The 23055-nt window shown below is 31.7% G+C and overlaps 3 protein-coding genes and 1 pseudogene across 3 annotated transcripts; 3 read left to right on the top strand and 1 right to left on the bottom strand.

Annotated features, from left to right (window-relative positions):
* Nucleotides 1–70: 70 nt before the first annotated feature.
* Nucleotides 71–2226, top strand: LOC122607007 (protein ENDOPLASMIC RETICULUM-ARRESTED PEN3). Its single transcript, XM_043779924.1, has 2 exons — nt 71–765; nt 996–2226. The coding sequence occupies exons 1-2, from the start codon at nt 297–299 to the stop codon at nt 1931–1933; spliced, it is 1407 nt and encodes a 468-aa protein (XP_043635859.1). The 5' UTR covers nt 71–296; the 3' UTR covers nt 1934–2226.
* Nucleotides 2227–7012: 4786 nt separating this feature from the next.
* LOC122608260 lies at nt 7013–9494 on the top strand. Its single transcript, XM_043781344.1, has 4 exons — nt 7013–7065; nt 7919–8209; nt 8314–8392; nt 8481–9494. The coding sequence occupies exons 2-4, from the start codon at nt 8040–8042 to the stop codon at nt 8544–8546; spliced, it is 315 nt and encodes a 104-aa protein (XP_043637279.1). The 5' UTR covers nt 7013–7065; nt 7919–8039; the 3' UTR covers nt 8547–9494.
* On the top strand, nt 8413–9558 carry LOC122608259 (annotated as a pseudogene).
* A 3764-nt stretch (nt 9559–13322) lies between these two features.
* LOC122608633 lies at nt 13323–14061 on the bottom strand. The gene has a single exon (XM_043781724.1). It carries the CDS (start codon nt 13914–13916, stop codon nt 13479–13481), a length of 438 nt encoding a protein of 145 aa, XP_043637659.1. The 5' UTR covers nt 13917–14061; the 3' UTR covers nt 13323–13478.
* Nucleotides 14062–23055: the final 8994 nt, after the last annotated feature.

The following is a 23055-nucleotide window of genomic DNA, read 5'->3' as shown; positions in this document are numbered from 1 at the left end:
GTGGAAAAAGAAAAACTCATAGAAGGGAGTAGAGGTCAACACTCATAAAAACAAAATACTCATACTTTCATATACATCACCAATGACTCAAATGAGAGATCGGATATGATTGTCGTTTTCATATAAAATTTATTCAAAGAAAATACTTTTTGTAGCCACCAAAGCTGGAAAAAAAAAAAAAAAAAAAAAACTCATTGAAGGAGTGTAGAGGTCAACACTCTCCCCCAAAAACTAACCAACTTCCAATCCTATCACAAATTCTCAAAAAAAAAAAAAAAGAAAAAAAAAAGAAGGAAATGGAATCCCAATTTTCAAACATGAGTCTAACCGATCGAATCAAACTAAACGTCGGCGGCAAGCTGTTTGAAACCACAGTCTCTACACTCCAATCAAGCGGTCCAGACTCACTTCTTTCCGCCTTATCCAACCGCCACGTGTCGTCTAATTCTCCAATCTTCATTGACCGAGATCCAGAGATATTTTCCGTCTTGCTCTCTCTCCTCCGTTCAAACCGGCTGCCGTCAACTTCACGGCGGTTTTCCGATCAGGAACTTTCCGATGAAGCTTCTTATTACGGAATCGAATCGGTTTTGAAATCAGCGTTGTTGCCTAATCCTCTTTCAGGTATTGATTGTTCTGTTGTTGATGTTATTAGACCTGCTTCTGATGGCCTTGTTTCCGCTTTTCACGCTGTTGATGATGGATCCGTTTGGATTGGTCACGGGGGTCAGATTTCTGTCTACGACTGGAATTTATCTCACACAGGTACTCTCTCTCAAAATATGTATCTATAGGTTTGTATATATGAATGTATTCTAGGTATTTTGTTTAAGCAGATTACGATTTACGACATACTTTAGATGTTTAGTTTTATACTTTAGGTATTGTTCATGTATATACAATTTAGATTAGATATATTCGGTTACTTTGGTTCAGTATGTTGTCTTTTGTGATTTTTGTATGTATAAATAGAATATAATTCATGCATGATGCAGGTACTGTACGAACACATTTAGATTCAATTACATCAATAAAGCAAGTGACGACATCATTTATGGCAGCCGTAGCTTGTGATGTTGCTTCCGGCGTACATTTTTATAATTTTGCCAACGGACGGCGAGTCGGATCAGTCGAGTGGACTGATCCGACAGATCCACGAATATATAAAGCCAGAGTCACTGCAATAACTGAGTCGCCTGATTCGGTTTTCGCGGCATTTGATTCATATCATAAGGAGAATTGTGTGCTTGATATCGATAAATCTACGCTTCAAGTGAAGGCGGAGATTGGGAGGCAATCTGGTAATTCGTCGAAATCGATTGTTCCTGGAAACCTAACTTATTTGAAGGATATAGGATTGCTTGCGGCAAATGCTATAACGTCTGGAGCGTTTGGGTTTTCTGGTTATATACGATTGTATGATCAGAGATCGGGGAAGGTTGCTTGGGAGACGAATGAGCCAGGTTCAGGACGAAGTAGTAGATTTGGAGACTCTTTTGCCGATGTCAGTTTTGATGTGAATGAACTTACTATGTGTAAGATATGCTCGAAATCTGGTGATCTGGCTATGGCCGATTTGCGGAAGTTAAGTGATGATCCTTGGATTTATTTAAGAGATGCTAATCCTAGTTTGAGGAATACTAGCGGAGGTATGCTTAATAGTGTGGTACATTGTTACAAAAAGCAAGTTTTTGTTGGGAGAGATGGTGGACTGGAAGTGTGGTCTAGAGTTGCACAAAATGGTGTGGATAATGCCGAGATTGTTGAAGAATCGTTTAGGAGAAACTTTATGGATAAATTGGAGGATTCGGAAAGAGGGATAATTAAGAAGATTGAAGGGGGTGGAGAACGACTTTTTGTTAGCAGGGAAGAAGTTGAAGGGCTTGAGGTCTGGCAAAGCTCGGTTTTTTCAGGTGCAGTTTTGGTTTCATGATATCTGTGAAGGAACAGATGGTATTACGTGTCTGTATGATACAATAACGAGGTGCTGGTGCATACACGAACCAAACAAGGTGCAAAGATTTTGTTTTCAGATAGGCATTTTAGTAGCATTTCTCATCTTGTTGCTTAAAGGTATGCACTAGCTTTCTTTGTATATTTATCTGTACCTGAGGCTATTCTTGCAGCAATGTATTTAGAGGCTCGTCTGTCATGTGATGTCATTAATAAGTTTTAGAATTCAATGATTAATCACATTATACGAACTTTAGTGAACTTGCAGCTGTTTATATTCTTGATGGTGAATATAACACGAATTAAATTTGGCAGTATCTAATTTTACTTTTCTGACTTGTGAATAGAAGTTTTTTAACACTCTTACTTTAATTCATTCCTACATACCATTTGGCTTTCAGATTTGCCTTTATATTTTTTTGGTTGTTCATATTTGGTAGTGAATTAAGGCTTTAAAATAACCGAACTAGTTAAAAACTTTTGTGTTTTGGATTTATTAATCATGATTCATGAGTTCTAGAAATTAGAAAACCTTAGCTTAAAGTTTGTTTGCTTTACCTTGGTTATGGAGGTGAAGTATGATTAGGTAGTTTATATGAAGCATGAAGAAGATAGCATTGTGTGTACTTGCCGTTGAATCTGTTTGCTAAAATAGGTCATAACTGGCTCTGCTGTGAACTGGATGCGCATGCATGTTATGTAAAGAACATGATGATTTAATAAGCAGGACAACCTAGTTCGATTTCTGCAATTTGTCAGTAGGTTCAAATCTTCTGAAATCATTTGTGGAAAAGGTATAGTGGTGCAATATAGATCACTGTTCTCTTCTTTTTGAGTACATCCAGGTTGGTAATAGTTATACTTATAGTAAAGGATCGAAATGGGGGATGTGAAGGATGTCATGACGATATAAATTGAAGAACGTCAACAATTTTAGTCATGCCCTTTAACTTGGAGGCCATAATAGTCATCATCATTCGATGCTCACAAATTGCATTAATACTATCATACTACTTGAAGATTATTTAACGAATAAAGGTACACAGGCTTTAGCCGATCACTGTTGCTGACTTGATGGCAATTTAGAACTCTTCATATTCTTGGAGTAAAAATGGCTCTTTCCTGTTAATCGCTTTGCTATCATCAATGCCAGTTGGTTTAATTCTTCTTTTGTTGGATGTCCAGTTGGTGGTAAGGGATGTAGGTTGATTAAACTGTAAGGCGTACTCCAAATCCATCATGTTGGGAAAATTTTTGGCATTATCTTTTAATGTTGTGTAAAATTTTCAAATATTGATTGAAATTGTAGTTGATGTCAAAATTGATATTTTTACTAGGGAAGGCTTATGACTTGGACTTGGTGCATGTATTACAACTCGTTGATTTTCGTAATACAATCCCAGACATGTAGAAATTATGAGTATAGTAAAACCCAACAATATCACGATTCTAGATTATTATTATTTTTTGAAAGTTTTGATGTCAGATTTAATCATTTAGATTGAAACAGTAGCTGGCTGTATGTTTTTTTTTTTTTTGCTGTAGTGAATATGCAGGTGAGACTTGTTTGTTACATCATGCCGAATTGGTTATTAGATTGCCATATTTCACTGTGGGATGTTACTATTCATATTAGATTGAACATTTTATGATTGTTTTCAGATCTCCAGCTTGGTTCTCATGTTTCTATTTTTGCCCTTTTTTTAAGTAACATCTACTTCCATTTGGTCGGATGATATTCGGATTCTATGGGTGTGGGTTTCCCACAAACTCAAAAAATAACTACCGGCAAAGATTGATTATGTTTCTTTTTCGTAACTTTATGTAAGGGAACACTCTATTTGAGTAAGTTTAGTGAAATAGAATCAGGTTAAAATCAGTGTTTGGTTTCTATTTCAGTCTCTTCAACCAAGTAATATCCAAATTAATATGGAATTTCATGATTTGAAACAAATGAGGAATTGAGATCTTACTGAGTGAAAAAATGCAACTGAATGAACTAATAGTAACACATATTTGTATAAGGATTCACAAATACTAGTATAACTTAGTATAGCTGGCAATAAGAATTATTGTCGAGTTCATTCTTTTCGAAAAAAAAAATATTGAAATTGAATAGATGATTGACATCATGTTAGATCATTGCTCTTTGGAGTAGGGATGGGCATCTGACTAGTTCTGTCTCGGTACCGACGTACCGAGTTCCGAATTTTTCAAAAACTTGATACCGATATCTGTTCTCATTCGGTACCATTTTTCGGTACCAAATCCTCATACCGCGGTCCCAAGTCCCGTGAACTAAGAAAAATGGATACCGGTCCCGACCTCAAGTCCCATTCGGTACCACTTCTCGGATCGGGATTAGGACGGTATCGAGATGGGATTGAGACTTGGATAATCTGCTCTATCCCTACTTTGGAGTAATACAATTTGAACTTATTGGTGATTTGAATGGCCATTCTTCTTGGTTGACTAAAAGTGTTTGTATAATGTATTTACCATTTTCCTTTATGCTACCAGTTTTTTTTTCCTAGTAGTTAGTAATCCAAAAAACATAAGAAAGACAGGAATTTCTAAACCTGAGGCCCAAACATAAGATAACTTCACTAATGCAATGTATATCCTTAACTAGACATAGGCAAAAAAAACCGGTTCCAAAAGAACGAGTTCGGATTATCTGGATTTGGGACTGAAAAAAACCGGTTTCTCAAGAACCGATCGATTTGGAACCGGTTCCACATTCTGATCCAAAAATCAGTTCCAAATCGGTTTTTGGACAAAAAAAACCCGAAAAAAAGTCGGAAAAAAATCCAGTCAAACGTTGACCAAGAACCGGAACCGGTTGTTCGTCGCGCTGATTGGAACCGGTTCCGGTTCCACCGGATCCGATCTTTTTGCCCACGTCTATCCCACCTCAATTCGCACATAAAAAATCTGTGTTCATTGGTGTTCTCTATTAAACAAAGATTATTAAAAATGTTTTGTATGTGTATGTGTATGGCTGTATATTTTGGATCAAGATCCTCTAAAGTTTTAATCAACTTCATAGGTGAAGTTGATAATTTTGACATTTGGATTAAAATAAATAGTCAAGATTCAAATATCAACTTTGAATCTTGACCTTTAATTTTAATCTAAAGGTTAAGATCCACTCAACTTTACCTATGAAGTTGATTATAACTTTAAAGGATCTTGATCGGTATATTCTTAGCATTTTGATGCTACAGCAATTGTTCAAGGTAATAATACGATTAACAGATTAACAGCACAAGTTGAGGCATAGCTCTTTACCTTTTAGATTGCTTTGGGTTCTTTCAATCTTCAATCCTACTCGTCGATCTCTTGGTCTATTTAACCACTTACACCGATCAATATCATTCCTAGTTAACATGTTAATGGAATCACCAAACATGTTAACTATTATTCTCATACTGCGCGCTAAGACATTTCATCAAATAAAATATGTGCGCTAATACCACACGGTTCTCATATGGTTGATCATTAATAACCCCATTCGCATCACATATTCACATGTACACAGTACACCATCAATTTATATTTTTTAAACTACTTGCTAATTTTATATTAAATTATAATAATAATAATAATATTTTAATAAATAAAGATGCGTTGTTTTCATAAGTATTTTTGAAAAAGTTTACGATATAGTAAGTCCATATTTTTTTCTTAGAAGAATTTTATTTAAATTATGATATCATATAATTTAAAAAAAGTTTAGTAGCCATTTTAGAAATAAAAAAAAAATACAAATATAAATATAAATAAACGTCCTAATAAGTTATTGAAATGAAATGACTATTTTATAATGCAATAGTTAAAGTTATCTATAAATTACTATATTATGTTATTGTATCAATAACAAATATTACATACACGACAACCGTATTATCTATGCTTTCTCATAAAAAAAATAATCCTCATGTTAAAAGTTAAATAAAAAAAAATGTTTAAAATATTTTTAATAATTATATTACACTATTAGTTTTTTATTTTTTAAAATATTTTCATTAATCGTTTAGATTAATTACTTTTACATCAAACGACACCTCTACTGTATTGTCCCCTACCACAACACATTATCATAGTCACAAACACCCATTAACCGAAAATAAAGGTTGGTTAAAAAAAAACGAAAGTAAACATTATATATTTTAGGGAAATTTTTATATATGCCATTGTTAATGTCAAAAATATCATACATGCCTAATTAAATTTTGAAATATCACAAAGGCCATTATTAAACATGAAATATATTAAAAATATCCAAATGACTAAATTTTAATAAAATTAAACACTAAAATCTTTTAAAAATTATATATAACATTTAAATTTTACAATTATATTCTTCTTTATGTGCCCAATTAAAATTAACTTGTCAAAAAAGTCATTGTTATAATGAACTCAAAGTTTGCAAACGCATTTGGTTCCAATCATTGTCATCATCTTGCTAGCTAGTAAAATTTTTCAGACTTGCTCATATCTAAACTATTATCCATGAAGAATGTATTATTCCCCATGCGGATATTGAACAATGATTCATTTGAAGCTAGATTTCATTTTTGGTCTGTTTATATTTTCTATCATATAAGGGTAATGGAATCCTGTTTGGATCATATCTGGTCATTACTTAAATTAAAGGAAACTTTTTTGAATACCCATCCAACATATACAAATTAGAAGTTTAAGGGAAAAACTTTGGTGAAAAAAATTATCATGCTTGGTGTAGCAATAATTTTGATCATGTTGTGCACTTGATTTGGTCACACAGATTATACGAATCGAAGTAAATTAGAATGTTATATGTTATGCCATGTAATTAGGATTAATAAGGTTGGGTACAATTGTAAATTGTAAAAGTTATTTATAATTTTAAAAGAGTTTAGTGTTTTATATTTTATTAAAGTTGACATTTTTGATATATTTCATATTTAATAATAATATTTTTGATATTTCAAAAATTAATTGGACATATATGATATTTTTTATATTAATAATGAGATATATGAAATTTTAAATAAACCAACAAATAGACACGCCTCTTGTATCAAGGAACTTTGATCGAATTTTTCAATATCCTCCGTCCCTGCCCAAGTAAGAATCCATCCTCTTTCTGTTTTTTTTACATCTGCTTTTTTCAATAATACATGGCGACAACCGTACTCGCCGCCCAAAGGAAGAATCATGAGCTTCCTCCTTCGATTAATATTGATAACAATAATAATACGAGTAATAATAATAGTATAGAATTTGAGAAAAAGAAAGCTGCAGATATAGATAATAATATAATAGAATATGAGATTTTACCAAAACTTGCAGCCAAGTGTATATGTCGTTTCAAGTCTGTTTCCAAACATTGGAAATCGTCCATCACAAAAGCAAATCCTATAAAATTCTCTTATCACGGTTCTCTTACCATCGGTTTCAATCGAAGCCGATCCGAGATTTGATTTGCTTTTAGCGAGCTTGGATGGATTGGTATGTGTAGCCTCGTCCGAAACCGTCAAAAGTCTAGCTTTATGGAATCCGTTCACCGGTGCCTATTACAAGTTGCCCTCTATTGAATACGATGTCATCGGATTCTATTCCGACAATGATGACTACAAGCTTCTATATATATAAGGTTTATGTGGATCTTCGGTCCTGCAGGGTTTATATCTATTCCCATAGAATGAATTCATGGAGAAATATTGAATTCCTGATCACTACTGGAAACTATGACCCCGACCCGTTCTTGCACCATTACCGTGGACTCGGGCAACCTTCTTTGACCACTGTCTTTACTTTTTGGTGTACAAAGATTCGAATGATCTAAGTATCATTTGTTTTGATGTGAACACGGAAGACTTCTGGGAGATACAATTTCCACTTTTCCTTCCAAGTGAAGCGAGATTTCATAATCATGCAATGTTAACGGTTATCGACGGATTCATTCACTTGTGTGTAGGTTATCAAATAGGTTCTTGGCTCAGACCATTAACACAGGGAAGTATGTGGAAGTTGAATGTTGATGACGGACGTCTTTTTTCCCGCCTCGGCGACTTTGTGATAGCCCCTACAGCATATGCATGACTAGGAATGCCCGGGATATTTGCATTTCGATTTCGGAGGGTGGTCGTGACAACTCCCCTTTTCGAGTAATGAATATGGAGGAATTCACATTAACAAAACATGCGTTGCCGATGCATACATATGACCGGATCATATATGATGAGACCCTTGTGTCCCCCAATCCTCCGTAAGTTTCATAAGTTTATGTATACAACCTTAGCATGTCATGTCATTGTTTATATATATATATATATATATATATGCTAATTAAGATGTTCCTTGCTGTTTTAGGTATGGTGACATGGTTGGGCTTAGCAATGATGCTGAGGCTACTGTTGAGGCCTGCAAGTCTGCTGATCAAGCTGTAAATGTAAGTTTATTTAGTTTTAATATAGAAACTGCCATAGCTAATTTGGTTTTGCTGTTATTAATGTTATCAATCTCCCTGGTTGACCTAGAGTTTTCCAACAGATCGGTCGAGTGGACTGATCCGACAGATCCATGAATATATTAAGCCCGAGTGAAGGCAGAGATAGGGAGGCAACCTGGTAATTCGTCTTCCTGGAACCCTAACTTATTTGAAGGAATTAAGAATGTCATAATGTCTGGAGCGTTTGGGTCTTCTGGTTGTATACGGTTGTATGATCAGAGGTCGGGAAAGGTTGCTTGGGAGACGAATGAGCCAGGTTCAGGACGAAGTAGTAGATTCTGAGACTCTTTTGCCAATGTCAGTTTTGATGTGAATGAACTTACTATGTGTAAGGTATGCTCGAAATCTGGTGATCTGGCTATGGCCGATTTGCGGAAGTTAAGTGATGATCCTTGGGTTTATTTAAGAGATTATAATCCTAGTTTGCGGAATACTAGCGGAGGTATGCTTAATATTGTGGTGCATTGTTACAAAAGCAAGTTTTTGTTGGGAGAGATGGTGGACTGGAAGTGTGGTCTAGAGTTGCACAAAATGGTGTGGATAATGCCGAGATTGTTGAAAAATCGTTTGTTAGAAACTTTATGGATAAGTTGGAGGATTCGGAAAGAGGGATAATTAAGAAGATCGAAGGGGGTGGAGAACGACTTTTTGTTATCAGCAAAGAAGTTGAAGACCTTGAGGTCTGGCAAAGCTCGGTTTTTTCAGGTACAGTTTTGGTTTCATGATATCTGTGAAGGTACAAATGGTATTATGTGTTTGTATGATACAATAATGGGGTGCTGGGGCATACACCAACCAAACAAGGTGCAAAGATTTTGTTTTCAGATAGGCGTTTATCATCTTGTTGCTTAAAGGTATGCACTAGCTTTCTTTGTATATTTATCTGTACTTGAGGCTATTCTTGCAGCAATGTATTTAGAGGCTCTTGTGTCATGTGATGTCGTTAACAGTTTTAGAAGTCAATGATTACTCACAAAATATGAACTTTAGTAACTTGCAGCTGTTGATATATTTGATGGTAAATGTAACATGAATTAAATTAGGCAGTATCTAATGTTACTTTTGTGACTTGTGAATAGAAGTTCTTAAGCAGACTCTTACTTCAATTAGTTATAAATTACGCACTATGACTTCCCACATACGGCTTACGATTTGCCTTTATACATGTGTATATTTTTTTGTTGGTTCATATTTGGTAGTGAGTTATGACTTCAAAATAACAAAACTGGTTAGAAACCTTTGTGTATCATGAAGAGACATAGAAATTAGAGAACCTTGGCTTAACGTATGTTTGCTTTACCTTGGTAAAGTATAATTAGGTAGTTTATCTGAAGCTTGAAGAAGATCAATGTATGTAGTTACCGTTGGAGTTGTTGCTAGAATAGGTTAGAACTGGCTCTGCATTTTAACTGGATGCACATGTATGTCATGAAAAGAACATGATGAACTGATAACGGGAAACCTTTGTAGTTCGATTTCCGTAATTTGTCAGTTGGATCAAATCTTCAGGAATCAGTTGTGGAAAAGGTATAGTGATGCAATATAGATCACTATATCCACATTTTGAGTACATCCAAGTCGGTATTAGTTATACTTATCTGTAAGGATTGAATTGGGGACTGTGAATGATGTCATAATAACCTAAATTAGTGAACATCCACAATTTTTAGTCATGCCTTTAATTTGGAGGCCCTAGTAGTCATCATTTGATGCTCACAACTTGCATTAATCTTGGCATAGGTCTTGAAGGTTGTTTAAGGAATAAAGGTACACAGGCTTTAGTCAATCACTGTTGATGACTTGATGGCAATTTAGAACTCTTCATATTCGGTATAAATGGCTCTTTCCTGTCAATTGATTTGTTATCATCAATGCCAGTTGATTTATTTCTTCTTTTGCTGGATGTCCAGTTAGTGGTAAGGGATGTAGGTTGATTAAACTGTAAGGCGTACTCGAAAACCATCATGTTGGGAAATATAATTGGCATTATCTTTTAATGTTGTCAGTAAAATTTCCAGCTTTATTGTACTATGCTAAATAATAGATTGAAATTGTAGTTGATGTCAAATTGATATCTTTATTAGGGATGACTTATGACTTGGTGTGTGTATTACAACTCATTGATTTTCATAATACAATCCCAGATATGTAGGAATTATGAGTATAGTAAAACCCAACAATATCGCGATTTTAGATTTAAACATTTAGATGGAAACAGCAGCTGACTGTATGTCTTTTTAGCTGAAGTGAATAGGCAGCTGTTACTTGTCCATTACTTCATGCCGAATTGGTTATTAGATTGCCATCTTTCACAGTGGGATATGACTGATTCAGTTTTCGAGCCAACTTGTAATGCCAGATCTCCAGCTAGCTTGGTTCTCATGTTTCTATGTTTACTCGTTCTGTGAGTAGCATCTCTCATTGCGTTTACCTTCCATTTGCTCTGATGATTCTCGGTTTCTATGGGTGTTGCAGAATTCCCTCAAACCCAAGTGGCAAAGATTGATATTGTTTCTTTTTCGTAACTTTACCACTCTATTTTGAGTAGTTTAGTGGAAATAGACTCAAAGTTAAAATCAATGTTTGGAGTCTTTCTCATTCTCTTCAACCAAGTAATGTTCAAATGAATTTGAAAGTTCATAATCTGAAACAGATGACAAATTGCGATCTTACAAAATGAAAATATTCAATTGAATGGACTAATATTAACTTAATTATGTACAAGTATAATTCAAGACCTAGTAGTTTATAAATTGGAAAAAAAATGACCAATACTAGATGAACTAATTGGGTTTCAAATCTCCTGGATTTGGCTTTAGTTATTAAATAATTTGACATTTTAATAACTGAAATTCCGCATTTACCAGGTATTTACCAGGTATTTGACTATTTTCCCATTTCCTTGTAAATGACATTTCTAATCAGGTTCTATATGACTACTCTGATTTACTGTTCTACATGCTTAATAAAAGTTGTACAATGTTAATATCGACAATACTTCATCTCGTAATAAGCAAAATACTGAGGATGTAATATAGGAAGTTTTACCTCTACCAACGACTAAAGCGACTGTTCAGTTTCAGATTCGTATAACTTGAATGTTGAAGTGTTGGTATCAAAACTTCCAAATACGATTATGAAGAAAAATCATTGTTTAAAACAAAAACCAAAAGAAGTAGACAACATCCAACATGAACTATCAGCGTTATCGAAAAATCCTGCAAAAATAGTACTCGTAATAAAGTAGATAATTTTTGTAACACTTTTTGACAGTTATATTATAATTTTATAGAAGGAACATGATGGATAATCGATGCAAATGTACCCCACATATGAGAGTAGTTACGTTGGAGTTGTTGAATTATTACGTCAATATACGCAAACACATTCGATTACATTTTTAAAAAATAAATTATAAATAGCTAGGAAAAAGTAATTAAAGTGTTGAACCATCGTATTTTAAGCGCAAGTTATATATACTCTTATAATAAACAGATATGTTTTATCTATAATAAGATATCATACAAGTTTAATTATCTAACTTATTAATGTTTTGCTTGATGCTATGATAGCACATAGAATTATGATAAATTGAGTATAGATGGAATCGGACTATAAGCTAGTTGATGCCTCTCAAAAAACTAAATTAATTGAATAATATTTATTTTTCTATTAAATAGAATAAAACTTAGGGGTAAAGGTGCAGTCGTAAAAAAACATAAGTTATTTTCTTTTGATTTCTATTGGCTCTTTGACAACATTGTAGCATGTGTATTAACAAGTGCAATTGGTTCTTTTTGGCAAATACTATCGGCTATATGACCGATTGTGGCTTCTCTTTGTCTTTTTTTTTTCACAAAATCAAGTACAAGGACCCACTTTTTGTTTTTGTATTTTGGGTTTAGTAACCTTTGACAATTTGACAAGATTTTGAGTTTTTGACATTACATTTTTCATATTGGCAAGATTTTAACAAAGACACATGGCAACTATTGATTCGTTAAAAACAAACCAAAGAGCCAAATATAGAACTCAAAAATAGCTAGGAAAAAGTAATTAAAGTGGACCTAAGGGGTTATGTAATTCACGACATAAGATAAAGACCGGTCAAAAAATAGCAAACATAAATTCTTCTTTTCCTTTTTTGACCATAACTCTTAGCAGGACGAATCAAAGCACTATGGCTATTTTGAAAACTTTTAACAAAAATGTTATTTAGATACCATACTAAAATGTGGATGCAATTATATTAAATGATACGAGCATGGTACCCGTGCAATTTGGCGGTAGTAGTGGAGAAGACAACAATATTTAATAAGGGGAGATTTGCTTTATTAGGGAGCAGAGATAGCAATCATGTTACAGTAAAATTCAACTAATATTCTAGATGATACCATATGGCTATAAATTGTGCTAGATATATACAAATATGAGATTTATAAAAACATGGTAACATTTTAAACACAAAATTACAAAAGGAAAATGATTTATAATATTAACATTATCTTTGTTGGATGATGTTGCTCTCACAAACTCACTCAAATCATTTTCTACACATGTTAAAAAGTCCCTCATGATTTTAACGTATGGTTTAAGTTATACCCGATTACAAAAACAACAAATTTATTTCTCGTAGAAAATCAACATTGACCTACCTACAGTAGAACCACAAGTCCACAACACTTCACAATCAATCGTTCAAAAGATAGTAGCGATATGAACAATATTTATGAATAGTTTTTGTCGTAGGCAACTGCCTAGTTATTTCTATTTCTAGAATATCTAAATTAAATTGCAAGATAATTCATTCAACAAAATAATAAGATAAAATATAGTAAGGATATTGCTGACTGTAAAGTGTAAACTAGCTATATATGATTAAATTTACGGTGAATAAAAATCAAGAACATTGAAAAGTTCAAACTAGTACTACAAAATTTCTTTTCTACCATTTTCTAATTGATTTACAGTTTATCTAGACTAATAAACCACATGAAATAAATATTTTTAATTCTTTAAACAAATATTAATAAGAAAAGGCAGATACTGATTTAGACCTCTGAAAAGAGGAAGAAGAATTAGAAGAAGAAGAAGAATGCAAGAATTGAATACAATCTTCAATGGCTTGAGCTCTATGTGAATCCAAAGCTTCAACATACGATCTTGATCTTTCTAAACTACTACAATAAATATTCTTGCATGATGAAGAATCATCCGATGATGATGATGATATTTTACGTGAAGAAGATGACACCAAACCGAATGCTCGTGCAACTTTAGCTTTGATTCTACCTAGAAATCTCATGGCGGAAAAACCTGAGTTCTTTCGTGGCCGAAAAGCCCATATTTTAATCATCGGCTCTGATATCATGTTGGGTTTATCGATATCATGATTGTGTTTTGTGAAGTATAAAGGTGATGGCATACCATCGATGCCCGGGCTGAAACTTACTCTTCTAGCCATTTTTGTTGTTTAAAGAGAGTTGGTTGGAAAATTTAGATATTGTGAGAAATGAGAAGAGATATAGTATTTATTGAAAAAATAGACTAGATATGAAGAGTGGGAAACGGTACCACACTATTTATGAAAAAAGGATGACATGTGTGAATTTGACTAAATTTTTTTGGAAAATATAATATTATTATTTTAAGTAATATATAGTATATATAGTTTCATATTTTACACTTTGTCACGAAATATGTATGCATACACATAAATAAAATTAGATTTGATGCTCACGCAATACGGAGACGATGATGATAACGGCAACGGTGTCGTTGTGTCGTGATGGTGGTGGCGACGTGTGATGGTAATAACAATAAGTATTACAGGTAACTCATATAAGAGTAATTGATGTAAAAAATAAATTATATAAATTAATTTATTAATGATATTTAGGTATATGGTTAATTATCAAAAAGATTAAAAAAGAAAAACTTATTTTCTTGCATTTTTGTTAATATTTGCTCATTTGTCATTCTTTTGGTAAATGCTAGCACTTCTATCGAGTCATGGATATTTTTTAACGTGCATATATAGTCATTCAACATCAATCATCGCTCTATGTTATTTATTGATCTACAAATTGCGTTGAGAAAATGAGTCGAGTCGTGTGTTAGTTGTAAGTTGCAAGGTAAATGACCTTTAATGCTAGCCCAGTGGTTAGAGAGTTTTTCATATTATGGTTTCCTTCTTGGGTAAAAGGGGCTCTCAGGTTCGAATCCTGCCACATTCAAATGTAATGAAGGGTCTTAACAATGTTATACTAATCTAACACATGGAGGGCAAATCTTTTAGGACATTATCAGAGAATCAACGTGAATGCATCTACTTAAGGAGTATTAACCATTTATATGTTGCTTCCTTTAAAAAAAAAATTGACCCTCAAATCATGAATCAATCACTCTTTGCTTCATATATTCATTATTAACAAAATTTGCAAATAACATCCCCGTTGAATATGATCATTGATAATAGTCCACACAAACTTACAAGAATCGAAATCTAACCCTCTAAAGATATGGATCTTACTTAATATCAAGCGTTTGGAAATTTTTTTGTTATAAAAATAAAAATAAATATTTTTATATAGTAGTTAGGTAGATTGGTGTATATTCAAGCTAATATATCGGAGTATATATATATTCTTTTTTTTTCCAGAGACAGATTTGCCGTCTTTTTATAGATAAACTAGATTATACTTGCACGTTATGCGGGACTGACCGATAACGTAAACTAAATTAACTGATAATTACATTATTATTCATAGTTTATGATATAAAAAATAGTCAATTTACAACTGATGCAAATAATAAAGTTATAATTTATAAATATATAATATATATTTATCAATGTTAAAGCATGACTAATGAAACGTAAATATTTATAAATCATGAAATTCATTTTTCTATGATCTATATATATTAAATATAGTATAAAAAACAATTTCATATAAAACAATGATCATTATTTTTTTTATTATTATTTTAAAACGGCACAATGATAATTATCATTGAATTAATAATAAGACGCACTATAAAGCATATATAAACATCTTTGCGCTCATATATTATCAAAATACGGAATCTTAGTTATATGAAGATAAGTTACAAATATAGATTTAAATATCAAAAATATATGTGTGAAATTGATAAAGTAAATATCTAATTTAACATTGATAATATAATCGGTTAGTAAATATTAGATGTAATTATCAATATAATCTAGTTTTACATTATATTAAAGTATATTATATTCCACGTATAAAGATAATTAAATACAAAGGAAAATAGAATGAGATAAGTTACAAAGATCGACAATATATTATCAATGATTTTTAGTTAGTTTAATATTCAATGAATATCTACCGTAGTTTGCAGAATATAAACAAATATTAAGTTAGATCAAGTGGTTTTTGCATAATATTAAAAGTTAGAGGTCATGAGTTCTAATCTTGTATTTTGCTTTTTATTTACTATTTAAGATTAATTATAAAAAAAGTCCATATAGGCAAATGATGACGTGGCAAATAAAGTACCCCATAAGCATTAAAAAATATATAATTAAATGTCAATATATATAATAAAACATTAAAATTATTAGAGAATGACACATAAAAAAAAAGCTTAATAGGTACGAAAAAGAAAAATGATACCTAAAGAAAAACCTATTTTATCTTAGTTATATAGAGAGAAAAGAAGTTACATATAAAAAAAACAACTTATGTATTTGACAAAATCAACCTATAATAACACTAGTTTTTAATTATTGAATATGATATTACACTTACTCTTTAATTACAATACATAATAATGTATCAACAACTTTAAGATAGCATGTCATTGTCTAGCTACTACTTATAACAAATTCTCTTTTTAATGTAGTTAATTTATTTATAGCAAGAACAAGAAAAATTCAAACTTTTAATATTAAAATTCTATAGAAAATAACTAATGAATTCAGAACTTTTTAATCTTACGATAATTTATCTAATGTCACAAGCATAACTATTTGAGCTTTTTTTTATAATCTATATTAGTTGATTTTTAGTTCGAATAATGGGTTTCATTGCAAAAACCGAATTGAACAAACACATCTAACGTTTCAAAGACATGCAAACGTAGCAATCTCAAAACATTGTCAATTCATATAGTATTCTTTCAATTTGTATCAACTTACTTACCTATTTGGCTATTTAAAAATTTTAACTTACCAGTATCTATTTTTGAATTTTAAAAAAAATAGTTTTTTTAGCAATTAAGTTATAGATTGGAAATGGTTAATAAAATAACAAAACAAAGTTTAAAGAATTAATAGTCGATGATGTAAAAGTTTTTTTAAAATCTCAATCAAGCTTGTTTTACTCATAATTTTGTTTATAAACAATATTTGTCAGACTATTCATTTGGCTGATCAATACTTTATACACGAATTGAACTTACACGAACGTTGATGCAAAATGGTTAGGTAAATCGTGTATGTAAAATTTTTAAATCATTTTGCGCTGTCTTGATCTAAGAATACGAGGCATATAATTTTAATACGTACTTGAAGATATCATGGGGTATTTAAATGAATCGTGTTATATAATTTTTCGATCTAATCAATATGGTATTCTAATGCTCGAAAGTATATATCATCATAAGTATTTTGTTGCTCTCAATACGAACGTGAGGTTGTCTAAAAAGATATAAGTTGGTTAAACAAAAACCTCAATCATTGTTGAGGGTGGGAAATCAACGATTATTTTATTCCCATTTGGTGTGATATAAATTATTTTAAAGTCGAGTAGTTCTCGTTTTTATTATTTTAAAAATACCATGTGATATCAGTTTATATGATTCTTTTTTTGAAATAAATGTGATATCAATTAGCTTTATTTCATTTCAATTACCAAGTTTCAATTTCATTTCTTCTTATATTTTAGGCAGAGGGTAACACCACCAAGCAAAAGTCAACCCAACCAAGGTATTAACGGCGACGTCGCCGCTAATACTCTGACACTGACAGGGCCCCCACTAATTTCTCGTTCAGATTTACTATTATAGACATGAGGACCCACAGTATTAGCGACGACGTTGCCGCTAATACCCTCTGTGGTGGGGTTACACATTTTTCCCTGGTGGGGTTACACATCCCGATATTTTAACCTTATATGGCATGTGATAATTTTTTTAAAACTATTACATTGAGAGTCTCCAGCAAGACAGGATAAATTACAAAATTATGTCAAATGATGTTTATAAGTAGCAGTCATGGGTAAACATCTATCTTGGTTAATATTGTTGTTGTTAGTTACAATATGTTTAAGATTTATAATAGATGTAACTAGTTTCGTAGGTATAAAAACATCCTTAACATATGGCGCATAAATTTTTATTTTACATATACTCTCCTTTAACCTTAATATACAACATCAAATTTTATTATTTTAGTCATATTTATTATTTTATATTTATTACTGTATCTCCTCTGTCCCATTTTAATTGTCCTATTTTGGCTGATCAAGTCTTTTTCTTTCGACTTTAACCGTAAATGTCTTTGTTTGTATTATATATTAGTTGATGTAAGTTATATCAATGAAAAGTACATTTAAAACCCAATCAATTCGTATATGTTATATAAAGTGTTATATATATATATAACACAAACAAAAATATTTAGTGAACTATGACACTTACGAAAAGAGTAAAAATTCTCTACCTCTCATTTTTTAAAAAAGTTAGAAAATTTTTCATTGTGAATTGATCAAAACATCTTTAATGAACCAACATTTAGAAAGAGTTAAATCCAAAATAACCTATTATACTTTTAATAAAATAATTTATATCATCAGTTCCAAATCTTCTAAACTATTTCTATCACCTCATTAAATTAATTATTTTTATATTAATTATCTATATCACTATCTGTCAATATTAACATCACCAACTGTCGCCGTCACTGCCATACCACCGTAACAACTGTATTTCATAAGTATTGTGCTAGTGTTTATAATTATCTGTGTGGGGTTAGTTAGAAGCGACAAAGTAAGAAGACAAAGAGACAAGGGACAATATATGCAATTCAGGTGGTTAATGGCGTTTCTTTTAAGACCGAATTTATGTCGATTCCTGCAGCCACTGCTTTGCTTTTATATGCTCTCTATCTACCCTTCTCATATAATCATTTATGTCTTTCTTTCTTACATTTTGCCTTTTTCACAACAGATTTTAAGTATATATAATATGTTTTAAACAATGTTCGATCAATATGGTCTTGTTCGAATTCACCTGTGTCTATCATTAAGTTTAGGTGTATCAAAATGTCATATCAGAACATAACAATGTACTCCTTTCAAAATGATGTAATAATTTGTATTAGATTATTACTAATTATTAATTATTAAAGTACTTAGATATAATTGATAATTGATACTGTATAAAACAAAAAGGCGTTGGTTGTAGGCTTGTAGCAGTACCCGAATACTTCATCCGTCTTAATTTAAAAGTTCAAATTTGATTTCCTAAGTTTAATATTATTAAACTTTGACCGTGAATATTTTTGTTTGTATAGTATGATACCTAATGAAAGTTATACCAATAAAAAATATATTTAAAGCTCAATCTATACATATATTTTACATCAATTATTATATAACATACACGAAACAATTTGCAGTCAAAGTTGTGAAAGAAAGATCTCAAAAGTCAAAATGAGACATTTAAATTGGGACAAAGGGGGTATATCCCAACGATACGTGACAATTGATATTTTTTAATATTTCTATCTATTTAAACTACCTTATAAAGTATTTACCCTCATCTATTCACCCCTCTCTTTTAAGTTTTATCCATTAGTTTCAATATCATCACCTAATGTACCTATAATATCCTTAAATCTCAACCATTCATTTTTCCCTCTCTCATCAAATTTCAACCACTCATTTGTTTTTCTCTCCTCCATAAATCATTTTATTTTTCTAATTAAATCAAAAAAATTTATCTTAAAAATCGTACATCGATAAATTATAAAAATTATATGGGTGTTCTTAAAAATAGAGATGACATTCGATATACTTTCGACGAATTTTTAAATCTGAGGGCGGAACCCGTATGGCTAAGGGCGAAGTCCGTCAGGTAGATCATCCTATCACCTACCCCTATGACCTCAATCACCTCCTATGACCTATCACACTCTATGACCTATAACCCCACTATCTCACCGCCGTATCGTGCGGGCATTAGGCTAGTTTTGAGTAGTTCATATATTTGATTTATAGATTTGAGAATTAATGTAAGATTCAATCCTATTCTATACAAATTACATTAAAATTAACTAGCACGTTATCCGCGCAATGCGACGGTAGTCGTGACGGCGACGATGTGGTGGTAGATGCGACTATTTGTGGTAGATGAGACGTCGATTGATGTAGATTATTAATGTGAATATTTTAAAAAATAAAAGATTGATAGTATAACTTAATCATTAATATAAAGGGGTAGTGTAAGTAAAAATATTTTAGTACTAAGTAAAAATATTACATATCTTAAGGGTGGTTGATAAAAATATTATATGGAAGGGCATTTTAGACATTTCCACTCATGTAACTTTTAACATTGAGGTATTTTTTTTAATAAGTAGTATAGATAAAATTATAGATTCAAACTTTCAGAGATGCCACACGGTCTAACTAGATTATTCTCGAGATCGTTTTCAAACCTTTCCTTAATCATTTTCAAGATTTTTATTTAATGAGATTTGAATATAAAAACTATTGTAGAGATATTAAGATGCTAAACACAAGACCACATTAGAGGTGATTTTTCTTTTCATCTTTTTAAGTTTTTTTAATTGAATAAAAAACAAAGAAAACAAAACTTCTAAAAGTTTATAAATACAATCATTATTTAATCTCTTTACCAAAAACCAGAAAGAACATTGGAGATGGGTAAAGATGTTGGTAGTTGGGTAGGAAGAAAACTTACTTGTCAAAATCTTTTCCTTTTTTACATGAGACAATGCTTCATTTGTTTGTTTCAAATATGTTTGTATGAATTTTTGATTGTTTCAAATATCTTACAAAGTTGGGTTGTTAATTGGTTGGAGTATTTGATTAGTCTTGATTTATATTCGTATATAGGCGACAATTATATCTTTTACCCATCCTATGTCATTAACTTAGAGGGTTGGCAATAGATGGATGGTGGATGGATTATGGGCGTGGCACCACCACTCAACACACGACCACACGTCGTGGCATGAAACTGCGTGGTGTGACCACACACTTGACCACTCAAATGATGCATGAATTTGTGTGTTCCAACGGTTGGATTTTGAATGTTTTAGCTTTTTTTTTTAACCTTTTCACCTTTCCTATATATACTACATACTACATATTTACACACACAACTCTCTAATTTTAAATACTTTCTCCTAAATACAAATCTCATTTTACCACAATCCACCTTCTCATGGCTAACAGTCCAATGAATCTCCATGATGTTAAAATGGCGATCCAAGTCCACCTGAATTACGCATCCAGCCACCGCACTGGAGTAAACAACGTCATTCAGAGCGTGTCTGAAAATAAGGCGGCTTACCAAGCCCAGATCGACCGATTGGCGGCTCCCAATAGGGTTCTTAACCGCAACGAAAGTCAGTATCTCGTGTATCTTCGTGAAAAGATGGATTTGCTTAATCAATATATTTTTAATTTTATTTATTATGTAATGTTTTTAATTTAATGAAAATTTAATGTTTAAATAAAATGAAAATTGTAAAATGAGTAGTGAAGTGAGTGGTCGGATGCCAACAAAATTTGGATGAGTGGTAAGTGAGTGGTGGAGTTGAGGTGACATGTTGTGATTGGTTAGAAGTGAGTGGTGAAAAAGGAAATGAGAGGTGGGTTGCCAACCCTCTTATATGTTATATCATCAGATGTATAACACGTAGATTGATGTTGTACGAAAAAAAAGACATAGTATGTGTATCGTTACCCTTACCCTGTTTTTTTTTTTTTGTTTGTTTTTTTGAACGGCAAATTTGGATCACTGACGGAACACTGGAGTATCGTTGTGCCATCAAGGTACCACCCGATCATATCCCTACTAAGCAATAATGTCAATACACCAATTCAGTAGGAAACTCAATAAATATGAGAAAACCCCCTATATAGGTTTTGAACCCATGACCTTATAGTTACAAGATCTTATCCCACCACCAAGTTACCCTGTTTTTTTAAAAAAAAAAATAAAAATGGGCTAATCATTTCGTCTGACTCCTTCTTACTTATAGGCTTATAGCCCTTTAATTTGCCTGATCCCTTGCTCTTTAATGGGTTGAATTGTTAGATACTTAGATGTTTTTAAATGGGCTTCTCAAAATAGGCCCAAGTTTCTTTGTATTTGGGTCGGTTTGAGCTTATTAATTTCTTAAGGTAATCACTTTTAACTTTTTAAGATGGTTATTTACTAATGTGTTTATTAAGTTGTATTATAGTCTAGTTTAAGGGCCAATTACATATATACCTAATAATAACATGTAAATTACAAATTTCCCCAACAAAAAATTTATATTACAAACATACTCAATTTTATTTTTTAATATGAATTAGACAATCATACCCTTTATCAAATAAGAAATTGTGCCAAGCAGATATACTTACAAACACATAAAAGATGTTCAAAGATATACACAACAAATCTTTATTCTTTATCATCACCAACATTATCAATTTATCCCCAACATCCACCGTCGGTCTCTTACTTCATATATGTACGTGAATACATTCAAACAACAAAAAATTTGTGCATATAAATTACATGGGTGTATATCATCATCAATATATAGATTCATACATACATTCAATCTATATATAAGACATAGCAGCAGTGGGATAGAAGTTGGGGGTGTCGGGTATTAAACAACCGCAGTTGGAGGAGGATATGATTGTTGTTGAAGGTCAAACACATAGATTAATGGGTTCTATAAAACAATGTATTTATAAAACTTGATTATAATGATGATGATAGGATTCAAAAGAATTAGTTGAATCAGAATTGATTCTATATCGATTGTGGTGTTTGACTCCTTGATAATATAGCGATGGATTTTTTTTTTTTTTATAGGATTGATAGGTTGATTATAGATTGATTTTTGATGGTCTAGTGGACTTTTAATAAGTTTGAAACTTTAGTTATTATAGGGATTTTTTTAACTGCATACATAGAATTTGGCTTCCAAAGGAGTTCGTAAGTTTTTGTTTTTGATCTTAGTGGCTGGTGCTCTGTCAAAATGTTTAAGTAAAGAAGGATAAAATGGTCATAAGATAAAAATTAATTGATGAAATGGATATAAATAGATAAATATGTTTATTTAATAAAAAATAATGGGTATATTTGTTATTTAAAATTTTAGTTGGGGAAATTTGTAATTTATGTCATATTTGGGGATATATGCAATTATCCCTAATAAAAGTTAGGTGCTACACCAATTATGTAGATCGTAAATATTAAAACCCGTGGGTCTATTTTGTAAGGGGAAATGACCCTAAAGAAATGGATATAGATTCATTCTTTGGGAGGTTAGGATGATTTTTATTAACAGTTTAACACCCTCAATT

The sequence above is a fragment of the Erigeron canadensis genome, chromosome 7, assembly GCF_010389155.1.
Source record: "Erigeron canadensis isolate Cc75 chromosome 7, C_canadensis_v1, whole genome shotgun sequence".
Taxonomy (NCBI): domain Eukaryota; kingdom Viridiplantae; phylum Streptophyta; class Magnoliopsida; order Asterales; family Asteraceae; genus Erigeron; species Erigeron canadensis.
Note: the sequence above shows the minus strand (reverse complement) of the source record. Positions and strands in the feature narration are given on the sequence as shown.